Source organism: Lynx rufus, unplaced genomic scaffold (assembly GCF_022079265.1).
Source record: "Lynx rufus isolate CCGP_SWC_20201006 ecotype Redwood Valley unplaced genomic scaffold, mLynRuf1.p SCAF_8, whole genome shotgun sequence".
Taxonomy (NCBI): domain Eukaryota; kingdom Metazoa; phylum Chordata; class Mammalia; order Carnivora; family Felidae; genus Lynx; species Lynx rufus.
The window spans coordinates 121761799-121774774 of record NW_025814896.1 but is presented as its reverse complement, the minus strand read 5'-3'; the positions used below and the strand labels follow the sequence as shown (position 1 = coordinate 121774774).

At 41.5% G+C, this 12976-nt stretch overlaps 1 protein-coding gene across 1 annotated transcript in view; it reads left to right on the top strand.

The window, feature by feature from the left end:
- The window catches only part of FAM228A (family with sequence similarity 228 member A), a 15966-nt gene extending 2990 nt beyond the window's left edge, over nucleotides 1–12976 (top strand). The window contains 6 exon segments of the mRNA XM_047069793.1: nucleotides 620–688; nucleotides 5651–5738; nucleotides 5861–5957; nucleotides 5959–6015; nucleotides 12653–12717; nucleotides 12720–12976. Of these exon segments, the coding sequence (XP_046925749.1) occupies nucleotides 620–688; nucleotides 5651–5738; nucleotides 5861–5957; nucleotides 5959–6015; nucleotides 12653–12717; nucleotides 12720–12877 (534 nt within the window). The 3' untranslated portion in view covers nucleotides 12878–12976.

Below are 12976 nucleotides of genomic sequence, written 5' to 3'. Positions count from 1 at the left end.
CTATAGCCAAACTATGGGGAGAGTCCAAATGCCCATTGACTGATGAATGGATAAAGAAGATGTGGTATATATACACACTGGAATATTACTCAGCTATCAAAAAGAACGAAATCTTGCCATTTGCAATGACATGGATGGAGCTAGAGTGTATTATGCTAAGCAGAATAACTCAATCAGAGAAAGACAAATGCCATATGATCGCACTCATATGTGGAATTTAAGAAACCAAAACAGATGAACATATGGGGAGGGGGAGAGAAGAGAGGGAAACAAACCACAAGAGACTTTGAGTGATAGAGAACAAACTGGGCTGATGGAGGGAGGTGGGTGGGAGACGGGCTAGATGGGTAATGCGTACTAAGGAGTGCACTTGTGATGAGCACTGGGTATTGTATGTAAGAGATGAATCCCTGAATTCTACTCATGAAACCAATATCGCACTGAATGCAAATTAACTAAAATTTAAATTAAAAATTTCCTTAATAAAAATGTTACAAAATATTCTTTGAGGTATAAGCAGTAGATTTACAGTAAAAGTATTGGTAAAATACAATGAATTTTGTCATTCTGTTTTATTTCTTTAGGATTTACATCCTGACATTCAGTTCTGTAATTTTAGGTGTTAGCTAGAGAAGACATTGATGAAGCTGTACATGCAATATTATTTAGAGAAAATTACATTGCCAAGGTAAGAGTTGGCTACAGCCTGGATTCTAAGTATGTTCCAGGTAAGCAAGAGTGGTGCAGAGCAACACGGCTAAGAGGATGTCACTGTGTCACAGAGATTCATTTTGCTGAGAGAATGAACCTCCTCTGGTTGATCTGTTTATACAACATAGATCTGAAATTGTGCCACCTCCTTGCAGGGTCACTGAGAGGTCTGGATTCCTAGATCTGCCCGTAAAGGATCTGAGAGATCGTTCTAAGAGCTCCCCCTCTTTGTTCTGGTACTGAATAGAAATTCTTTCTGACTAAAACTTACCTCTTTCTCATGTGTTCCCACATCGAAAAGGGGATATATAAAACCACCAGAAATAGTATTTAAGGGTAATGTCCAATTGTACTCAGAGTTACTATGAAATTAATAAAGTTAAAGGAGTTTTCATTTTAATGAGATTGAAATTTGGTGTTACAGTGGTACTTTAATGTTTGTGTTCTAATTTACAAAGGAAGTTCACGTATATTTTCAGCTAAGCATCAAAAAGAGGTAGGTGGGGGGCACCTGGGTGGCTCAGTGGGTTAAGCATGTGACTCTTGGTTTCGACTCAGGTCATGATCCGGTCATATTTGAGCCTGGCAGTGTGGAGCCTGCTTGGGATTCTCTGTCTCTTCTCTCTCTGCCCCCCGCCCCCAACTTGCTCTATCTCTGTCTCTCTCAAAAAAATAAACTTAAAAAAGAGCGGGGGACACCTGGGTGGCTCAGTTGGTTGAGCGCCGACTTGGGCTTAGGCCATAATCTCATGGTGAGTTCGAGCCTTGTGTCAGGCTCTGTGCTGACAGTGCAGAGGCTGGAGCCTGCTTCTGATCCTGTGTCTCCCTCTCTTCCTGCCCCTCCCCCTGCTCGTGCTGTCTCTCTCTCAATAATAAACATTAAAAAAAAAGGTAGGTGGGATTACCCTCCTATAGATTCAGACAGAGGTGCTGGTGTAAGTCTAGCGCTCTTTCTACTCTACCAGTTTTGTCACAGACTTTGATGATGAAGGCTAGAGACATGCAGTGGGTGACAGGAATGCTTTGAAATCCTTAAAAAAAAAAAAAAAGGAGTTTCATGAGTTAGAAGTGGTTTGAATGTGGTTTAATCTCCAGGTACACTTCTGCTTTAGAACCTTTCATGGGTTCTTCCTGCTCTATGCTCTCAGGTTCCCCTGAGAGCTTTATTATGTTCTTTGATTATCTTATGCTAGGACCTTGCAACCCTAATGTGTTGAGAGTTTAAAAGTGGGAACAAGTGTTTCTCCCCCTTATTCAAATGACAATAAATGGAAACCTTAATAATTTGTTTTCCTTGTTTGTATCATTTCATTAAAGACTGGATATGTATTTTCAGCATCTGGATATTTTTAAGGAAAGACGAGGAGAGGTGTTACATAAAAAATGGATTGAAAATGTTGCAGAGCCTGTTCAGAGAATTGCAGAAAAAGTAATTTCATACGGAGGGTTGGAGAAAATGAAACAAGAGAATCTTGAATGTCTTTTAAAGCGCACAAATAAAATGGTACTGAGAGTTCTTTGTTTTCTTAATAAAGTATACTTTAAAGAGTTGGGCCAACATTTTCACTGGTTATTATGCAAGCAGTCCTGACATTATTTTTGTATTTAAGATGAATTCACTGAATTGTAATACAGCTTACTACATTTTTAAACTTGGAGTTTCAGAAGGAAGGAATAAAAGTATTGATTTGGAACTAGATTTATCAGGAATGCTTTTAAGTAAATGTAAAGAGAATAGCAGTAGCTTAAATCATAAGGACACTTATTGTTCACTTAACAAGAAATTGATGGGTAGGTGGTCTCACTGTGGGTTTTGGCAGTGTAGAAATGTCATTTATCACCCAGGTTTTTTCCTATAATTCTTTTCTGCTATCCTTAATATTTTTGTTTTTTCCTCATCACTCTTACATTTGTAAGCACATTTGGTTACTTACAGCTTCAGGTGTTAGGTCTGTGCTCAAGACAGGAAGAAGGGGTAAGGAGTGGTGCCAGGGTACCTTTATCTTATACCTGATCCTTTGATCTGGAAGCAAAGAGTCCCCAGAAGCTCCTAGCAGATTTCCCCTTAGATCCTCTTCGCCATAAATGGGCCACATTGCAAGTCCTAGCTAGAAGCAGGGCCAGGAAAGAGAGAGTAAGGCACTCTAATCTTTCAAGTAGGAAGAGAGCAAGGGAGAAGGGGATTCCATGCTATTCAGTCAGTCAAACATTAGGTGTAGGGACCATAGCTTTCTACATACTGTTCCTCAATTTGGCTTTATAAAAGAATAAAATTTTGCTGCTGCTTTTGGAAATTTTTCTGTTTTAACCTTGAGGTCAAGACCCTCTTTTGGAATTTAGGTCTGCCTAAGTTCCCAGGTACTTACTGGAGATCTAGCATAGTTTGCCTGGAAAGTTAGAGTATTGATTTTGTGAGCAAAATTTCTGGATATGAACATTAAATACTTCTTTCTAAGCACTCTAAGAGGCAGAGCTCAGTGTCAAATCCAGGTGTCTTTGAAACCAAAGTGCACAGGCTTACAGTTGTGCTCAGAAATGTGATTGTACAAGTACAGGATGGGGAAGCCATGCCTTAGAAAAGGCATGTGTTGAAGTCCGAGTGGTTAAAAAAAAATTTTTTTTTAATGTTTATTTTGAGAGAGAGAGAGAGAGAGAGAGAGAGAGAGAGAGAGAGAGTGCAAGCAGGGGAAGGGCAGAAGGAGGGAGATAGAGTATCTGAAACAGGCTCCAGGCCCTAGCTGTCAGCACAGAGCCCAACGCGGGACTCAAACTCACAAACTGTGAGATCATGACCTGAACCAAGGTCAGATGCTTAACCAACTGAGACACCCAGGCACCCCTGGAGTGGTTTTAAATGACAGTAAATTCAATGTGAGTTGACTATGGGAGCGGACTTCTAAGAAAACATCTGGGCTCTTAGGCTGTATTGAGGGAGGCAGTGCTTGGAGTGGGAAGCATCAAAGTCCACCATGTTGCTATCTTGTCACTCCTGATTCACATTGTAGAGGGGATCTTCAGCAGTTGCAGAACCTTTAGAAGAGGGTGGAAGCTTGACAACATCTCCTGGGAGGAAAAGTGGGAAGAAATATGGGTTATTTAGTCAGAGGAAGAAATGACAGGAAGGGGGATGAAAACGAAACATTTAAAAGACAGATGGGTGGGTGATGGGTAGATAAATTTTGTGTTGTTTTGAGGTAGAGTATTAGTGTCTCCAGTGCCAAGGCAGATTTCAACTCAGTCTAAGGACAGACTGGTGGTTAGAATGACCAAAAGAGTACTTGGCTGGCAGAGCAGAAAGTTCTCAGACTAAGGCTAGTTGATGACTTCAGACTAAACTTGATGATTACTACCCCCAGAAGGTGGCGAGCTGTCTCTGCAGTCTAAATTACTTCTGAGGTTTCTTCTAACCCTTTGAATCTATGATTTTCTACAAAAACAGAATAAAGCGTTTGGCTTTTTTGAATCTTGCAAAACACATTGTATACAGTGATTTGCTCTTAGGTGTATTTTTTTTTTCTAAAGGAAATTGTATTTGGAAATCTTTATGATCCTGAAGTATACAACCCTTTTTATATGACAAAAAAGGACCCAAATTATGGAAAGGTAAGTAAGTTTCATTCATTCATTCATTCATTCACCCTTAGAAGCTCTGGGGTTGGGGAAAACCTAGTCATTTTAGAAGTCTTCTAGTTATCCTGTATTCATTAAAGAAAGTCCATAAAAGCATTTCCTCTGAGTTTTAGATTAGGAACCCAAAATAATTTCACCTACTGGGAAAATTACATGTTTGTGTGATAATGTTTCTGCTCATTCATTCTTCCATTCACATTTAGCAAACTGGAAAGGAAGACATGGACAGCAAGATATGGGTGTGACAAGTGTCACAGAATTAGTACAGGGAGCAATGGCCTGAGAGGCAGAGCTCCTTTCTGTGAAAGGTGGAAGGAGGGATGCAGAAAAGGCTGCCCAGAGAACTAGTAGTTGGGCCTGTAACGAGTGTTCACGTTTTAAACTTGCCAATATAGGAGTTAAAATTTTGAGATGTAGATTCAGGTTTTTTACTCCTGTGTAGGAAAAGTACCCACCAGGTAGCATAAGTTATTTAAAAGTATGTGTGTGGCTCTGAAGAAAGAAGTGGTTGGTTTTGCTTCTCTTGGAAAACCAAGGCAGATCACTGTTATGAAGATAAGAAGGTTCCTTTGGCTCTGAGAGACTCGCTAATATGGTGTAGGTTAGTCATTTTGCTGCCTTGCTTATCCAGTAATTGTTTACCTCAGACATACTTTGGGGACCAGCATTGGGCCAGGTGTATGGGGGAAAAAAAAGAAGGGGAATATGGTTTCTAGTGTAAAGTGTGAAGTTAGGAATGGGGAGGAGAAAACCACCTCTCTCCACAACCTCTGTACCCCAGCCTCTCGACACTCACCCACACTGAGGTTTACCTGCCCTCCTGTTTTCACAGACCCTTAAAGACTGGTTGTCAGCTCTCCCAGGAGCACTCTTACTCCCAGGCCACTCACTGCCTTGTGCTCCTAAAGCATCCTCTTCTGATACCTCTCATGACTAGATTGTCACTGTATATGATTTTCTGTTCTAGACAGGTTCTTGAGGATAGGAACTCACTGGGAGGTGGCACCCAGTGGCATCAGCACATATTTATTGACTGGTGCACTGATGCAGTAGAAGTCTTGATGGAGTGTGCTACTTCTATCGGGAGGCCCTCCTTCCAGTCAGCCACTTATGACTCAATGAAATGTCCTAATGTGAGACAGATAACCTTTACCCTTTCCCTGCTCTATGAGTTGACATTATTCACGGGTTGACATTATTCATGGGTCATTAATCTTTGGTGTACAGTAAGGCCATACTCGAATGCTTCAGACAGACTTAGAGAGCTTAATACAAAGCACTTGGATCCTCGAAATTATTTTTCTTGTAGGTTATGTTGCCTTTGTTTTGTGATTCCCTTTTTAGAAGATGGCAAGAGATGGATGAAGAGAAGAGAGCTGTTTTTCAAAATAAGACAGGTATTTTGTGATCATTGGGCTTTATTTTTAGAGACTTATAATCGTCCGGTGATTTCCTACCAGAAGAGTGACTAAGTTGACATTAAGACTGTTTATTTAGATTTTTTTTTATCTTCCTATAGGAAAACGATACACCTTAAAAGAATGTAAAGACCTAGAGAAGGCCAGGCTTTATGCCACATTGCCCCATTTCACTTTTACTCTACATGATGTTATTCTAAGAGTGGCATAAAGCCTCTGCGAGATCTGTGAGAAACAAAACACCTAGTAAATGCAGGTAAGGGTGCACTAACTAATGAATGGATCCTTTTACCATCTCCATTGTTTTGCCTTTTACAGAATGTCATGTGGTTAGAATCGCACAGTATAGCTATAGCCTTTTCCATATTTTATCTTTATCCTTAAAGGATGTTTTCACAGGATTAAGAATATTAGGTTGGCAATTCTTTTTCTTTTTTTTTTTTTTAAGTATTTATTTATTTTGAGAGAGAGGTAGAGAATGAGCAAGGTAGGGGCAGAGAGAGAGAGAGAGGGGAGACAGAAGATCCGAAGCAGGATCTCTGCTGACAGCAGAGAGCCTGATGTGGGGCTTGAACTCAGGAACCATGAAATCATGACCTGAGCTGAAATGGGACGCTTAACTGATTGAGCCACCCAGGCACCCCAGCAATTATTTTTCTTTAACACATATCCCACTGTATTTAAAAAAAATGTTTATTTATTTTGGAGAGAGAGAGAGCGCAAGCAGGGGAGGGGCAGAGAGAGATGGAGACACAGAGTCCGAAGCAAGCTCCAGGCTCTGAACTGTCAGCACAGAGCCCAGTGGGTTCATGGGGCTCGAACCCACGAACTGTGAGATTATGACCTGAGCCAAAGTCTGACACTTAACCCACTGAGCCACCCAGGCACCCTTGTATTTTTTTATTCTACCCAGAAGATAGTTTTATTTTATTTTAAATTTATTTATTTATTTTGAGAGAGATAGAAAACGGGCAGAGGGGCAGAGAGAGAGAGAAGAGAGAGAATCTCAAGCAGGCTCTGCACTGTCAGCTCAGAGCCTAATGCAGGGCTGGATCTCATGAACCGAGAGATCATGACAGGAGCCCAAATCAAGAGTTAGATGCTTAACTGACAGAGCCACCCAGGTGCCCCTCCCCAGAAGATAGTTTTGATCAGCATACAGGAGCTTGATAAAAAAATCCATCCACACCTGTAGGATAACAGCCCACTTTTAAAAACTGGTCCCAGTACACTGACCAAATTTCCCAGTGAGTATTACTAATAGCAAATTTATTTATTTTTCTTTTTCCTCTCATAACTATTTTAAAGATTTTTTTCCCACAGACTTTTTATTTTATTTTTTAATAACTATTTTAATCACCCAGTGCTCATCACAACAAGTGCACTTCTTAATCCTCATTACCTATTTAACCCATCCCCTAACCCACCTACCCTCTGGTAACCATCAGTTCTCTATAGTTAAGAGTTTGGGGGTGCCTGGGTGTTCAGTCATTTGAGAGTCCAGTTCTTGATTTTGGCTCAGTTTCTTAATTTTGTCCAGTTCTTGATTTCATGATCCTAGGGTTGTGGGATTGAGCCCCTTGTTGAACTCCACGCTGAGCATGGAGCCTGCTTAAGATTCTCTCTCCCCAAGAAGAGGTGGTATGTATGTATGTATGTATGTATGTATGTATGTATGTATATGTATGTATGTGTGTATATATACATACGTACATACACACATATACCTACATACATACATACAATGGAGTATTACTCGGCAATCAAAAAGAATGAAATCTTGCCATTTGCAACTACATGGATGGAACTGGAGGGTATTATGCTAAGCGAAATTAGTCAGAGAAAGACAAAAATCATATGACTTCACTCATATGAGGACCCTAAGACACAGGACAGATGAACATAAGGGAAGGGAAGCAAAAATAATATAAAAACAGGGAGGGGGGACAACACATAAGAGACTCTTAAACTGGAGAACAAACAGAGGGTTACTGGAGGGGTTGTGGGAGGGGGGATGGGCTAAATGGGTAAAGGGCACTAAGGAATCTACTCCTGAAATCATTGTTGCACTATATGCTAACTAATTTGGATGTAAATTAAAAACTTATGGGGTTTCCTTTGTATGTAACTATCTTTTTTGGATTACTGCATTTAATTTTTTTTATTACTATATTTTGCCACCTTAATTACAATGTCTTGGATATGTTTTGTTGATTTTGTCGGGGGGTTTCTCTGTGCCTCCTGGATTAGATGTTTCCTTCCCCAGATTAAGTAAATTTTCAGCTATTATTTCTTCAAATAAATTTTATGCCTCCATTTCTCTCTCTCTTCTTCTTGTGGGACTCCTATTATATGAGTGTTATTACATTTGATTGAATCACTGAGTTCCCTAAGTCTATTCTCATTTTGCATAATTCTTTTTTCTCTCTTTTCAACTTGATTCTTTTCATTACTCTGTCTTCCAGGTCATTAATTCATTCTTCTGCTTCTTCCAGCCTGCTGTTCATTCCATCGAGTGTGTGTTTCATTTTGTTTACTGAACCCTTTATTTCTGCTATGTTATTCTTATCTCTGTGTTAATGGTCTGATATCCTCCATTGTTTTCTCTTCCAGTGTGTATCCTTATGACCATTACTTTAAATTATCCATCAGCCATATTACTTATATCTGTTCCATTTAGATCTCTGGCCATGGCCTTGTCCTGTTCTTTCATTTGGGACAAAGTCCTCTGTCTTCTCATTTTGTCTAAGTCTCTGCCTGTTTCTGTGTGTTGGGAAAGTCAGCTATGTCTCTTGTTCTTGAGGTTAATGGTTTTATGAAGAAGAGATCTTATAGTGCCCTGCCATGCAGTGTCTCCTGTGTACTAGGGCCTAGCAGTTCCAGGGGTGTCTCCAGTGTGTGGTGTCTGTGCTCTGCTGTTTTGTTCTGCCTGCTTTATCCTTCAGGCCAGTTGTCTCCATAGTCTCTCTTTGCCTGTTGTGGGCAGTGTTTGGTCTCTGGTCTTAATGTGGTGTGTTTTAACTAGGTGTGCCCTGTCTGCTTGTTAAATGAGCTCTGTCACCACCGCCCCTGGAACTGAGGCTCTGCAAAACTCCCAGGTCAGGAAGTGTGGTTTGGGCAGAGATTTGGGCCCATCTTTGGCTGCACTGGGACTGAGGCAAGCATGACTTTAGAAAGGGCAGTTCCACTGAAGCATGGGGTGTGACAAGGGTTGGTGTAAGCAAGTTAGGTAGGGAGTATTTGTGCTGTGCTGGGTCCCACAGGTAGCTCTGTGCTTTTGCTGAAGGGTAGGGGAGGGAAATGGCACCTGCCAGTTCCTTGGTTCCTGGAGGAGTCTCTCTGTGAATGCTGCTTCTCTGGGACACGCCCTGATAGGAGCAACTGATTTCCCCACTGTGTGCCCCAGGTGCTCTTGAGGTTGTTGTTTCCATGCTGTATATCTGCAAGTTGTTTGCCCTGCCTTCTCTCCAAGAGCATTCCTGATGTCCTCTGAGATTTTCCAGAGCCAAGAACCCTGACCTTTAGAACTCCAGGCTTTAAGTCCCACTGGTTGCAAGAACTCATGAAATTTGGCCCCTCCTGCTTTCCAAGCCAATTACTATGGGGATTCATTTCCCCCCCTGTGGGCTCCCCTGTTAGTCTGGCTCTCATCCTTTTCCACTACCATGGCTCCCTTCCCACTGGCCATGATCTGTTTCTCTCCCAGACTGTGTCTCTGCATTTCTTACTTTCTTTGATGTGGCTCTTCTCTGCCTTTAGTTGTGGAGTTAGTTCTGCCAGTCTTCAGGTCAATTTTTGGGGTATTTAGGATGATATGATAGTTGTCTAGTTGTATTTGTGAGATGAGGTGAGTTTAGCCTCCTTCTACTCTACTGCCATCTTCCCCTTCCTCCTATCCCGTTGTCTTTTACTCTTTCAGTTGAAAACTCAGCTGCTGGCCTCACTGTTGATCCTTTGAAGAAAATTGTCTTTTTCTCTGGAGGTTTTTAAAATTTTCTTATTGTCTGATTTTCTGTAGTTTTATGAATTTCTTTTTATCTTTCCTACTTGGAATCCATAGGTCATCTTGTACCTGTAAACTGATGTCTTTAATCAGTTCTGGTGATTATTACCTCTGCCATATTCTCTCTCTCCTCTTTCTGGCACTGCAGTTAAATATATTTTAGATTTTCTCACTATCTCACTGCATCCTTACTGTCTCTTACCATTTTTTTTGTGTATTTTCCATCTTTTTTGTTACTTTGTATTTGATTCTAGATATTTTACTAATTTCTCTTCAGTTATATCTAATACTCTTTTGTTAAACCTATCAATGAATTATTTTTAGTTGTTTTATTTTTATAGTTCTAGCTCTAGCATTTTATTTCTTTTTCAGGTAGGTTTTGGGGAAGGCTGTCTGGAATCAGGGCCTGGAGTATCTCTATCCTCTACTGGGACCCTATCTCAATGCACTGCTTGACTTGCCTGCCACTAGGAAGGAGTTGAGAACAAGGTTAACTCCCCACCTGCCAAGATCACAACCAGGCCTGGGAGAAAAAAAAATCCACAAAAGAAATGCTGAGACCATGGAGAAGTGTGTGTACCCTGCTACCTGAGGTTGGCAAATTCCCCCAGTGGAGAAAATAGCCAGAGATTGCCAGCTCATTCTGAAAGAGCTGTCTCCTCTCTGAAAATTTCCAATGACTTTAAAATTACAAAAAATTTTTTTTCCTAGGGTGGGGCAGTAAATATTCTGTTTTTCTAGTTGTTGCAGCAAGATTGTTGGCCTGTGCAAAGTTCTAAATCCTATATGAAACATGGAAGTCCTGTCATGCTCTTGACATTTCCCCTTTTTAAAAAAATTGTTATTTATTTATGAGAGAGAGAGTGAGTGAGCAGGGGAGGGGCAGAGAGACATGGACACAGAATCTGAAACAGGCTCCAGACTCTGAGCTGTCAGCACAGAGCCTGACACAGGGCTTGAACCCATGAACTGTGAGATCATGACCTGAGCTGAAGTCAGATGTTTAACCGTCTGAGCCACCCAGGCACTCCAACATTTCCTTTTTATCTTTCATCCAGAGTTTTACTGGAGTGAACAGTGCTACTTACTGTTTCCCCTTCTGATTTGGAAGTTTTATGTTTTATTTCTTGGCTTGTTTATACATTTTAACAAACAATTTAGACTTCAATAATTATATAACTTCCCATCTTCCAGCAAGACAAAGGCTTTATTTTGCTTTATTTCATCATCCCCACTTTGTAGCTCCTCAGCTCCTTAAGTGGTATTCTGCCCTTTAATCTGGTATCCTCCAGTGAATTCTCCACCTAGCAGCTGGAGGAATGTCTTTGAAGTGATGGAGCTTCTCCAGTCAAAAACCCTTCAGTAGCTTCCCATAACCCTTACAATAAAGTCCAGACACTTAACATAGCACATAAGGTGCTATGGGCCTTGCCAGCCTTTCTGGCTTCATCTAAAAATATCCCTTTCCCTTAAGGAAAAGAAGTATAAATAAACTACAAAAATATCTGGGTCAAATCAGCACAGTTATAACTGCCTGACCTGCCATGTTGTTTCATGGCTTTGTTCCATTTTATTACTGGCCATTGTGATCCAGCCAAGAGAGGGAATTATCACATGGTGTGATACCATTACACCCTCCATCTGCCTTTTCCCACCCCAGCAAGCCCCTTGAGGGCAGGGACTGTGTCTTATTTATCCTGGTGTTCCCAGCACTTAGCTGGAATGCAGTAGAGGATGAGTAAATGCTTGTGGAAGGAAGGAAGGAAGAAGGCAGGCAGGCAAGAATGAAGGCAGGAATGAATGGAGGAATGAAGGAGAAAGCTGCTTTCCCTCCACAGGTCTGGGCTTCTCTGGATGGTGCTGGAAACCCTCTGGGAGGACACACCTGGAAGTGTGTTCACATGGCCGCTCAGTAAAGTAAGAAAAGGACTTAAAGACAAGGTGTCTATGTTAGAGACAGTGTGATTACAAAAAGCAGAATCCTTAAGTTAAAAAAAAGAGTGAGGAACCTAGGTAGCTTAGAAATCACTGGTCTGTTACAGAAGCCATGGTCAGTGTCCCAGTTCGTTTGACTCATGTAACAGAATGCCAGAGATTGGGGGGGCTTATAAACAACAGAAATTTATTTCTCACAGTTGTGGAGGCTGGAAAATCCAAGATCATGGTAGTGGCAGATTCAGTATCTGTTGGGGACCCACTTTCTTGTTCTTAGATGGCACCTTCTTGTTGTGTTCTCACATGTTGGGAAGGGTGAGGGAGTTTTCTAGGGTCTCTTTTATAGGGGCACTAATCTTATTCATGAGGGCTCTGCCTGCATGACCTAATCACCTCCCCTAAACCCCACATCTTAATACCATCACATTGGGGGTTAGGTGTCAACATATGAATTTTGGGGGGACACAAACATTCAGACCATAGCAGTCAGGAGGACAAACAGGCTGCTTACGGGACTAAGAGCCATGTTCTTTCCTCTTTGGGACTATGTGGCTTTCATCAGAGCTTCTTTGTGAACCTACTTCCTTACTTTCTCTGCTTTCTTATGCATGTGCTGGAAAATGGATGCCCCAGGCCTGCCTGAGTTTCTGGTTTGAGCAGTGACAGACTGCCTGGAAGCCACCCTATCCCACTTACAACTCTAGGGGTTTGAGGCTCTGGCCCAGGTGCCTCAGCCACGACCAGAGAAGGGTCACATGACTCACTGCCTACCTAACGGTTGTGCCAGCAGGAGTGGGGGGGGGGGAGACTGATACGTGGACAGCCACCAAGTGATGTCTACTCAGTCCTTCCTTTTCATGAAGTATGAGTTTGCTAACTTAATTTGCAGCAATTATTGAATAATACAATTCTGTTTGTATGGAGTTGAAATACTTTTCTCTGTTTTTCTTTGCAGTCCTGAGAAACTTATCTGTTCAGAAAATAAATATCTGCCTGATAAAGAGAATGAGACTACTGACCTAAGACCATTTTTGAAAGGCAATTTCACTCCTCAAAGCTCAGCCAGGAGAATGGAAGGGAAGAGAGGAATTGTGTGGTGAGCAGAGATCTGGGGGAGCAGGGCTGGGATGGCACAAGTTGCAACATGCACAAGATGACAGGCATTGATTTTGGAATTTGAGCCATTGACACATCCCTCCTTGTGACACAGGTTCCCCAGGGTAGAGAAGGCAGGAGGCAAAAAAGGGAGTGGAAAGGATGTTGCAGAAGATTTACTTCA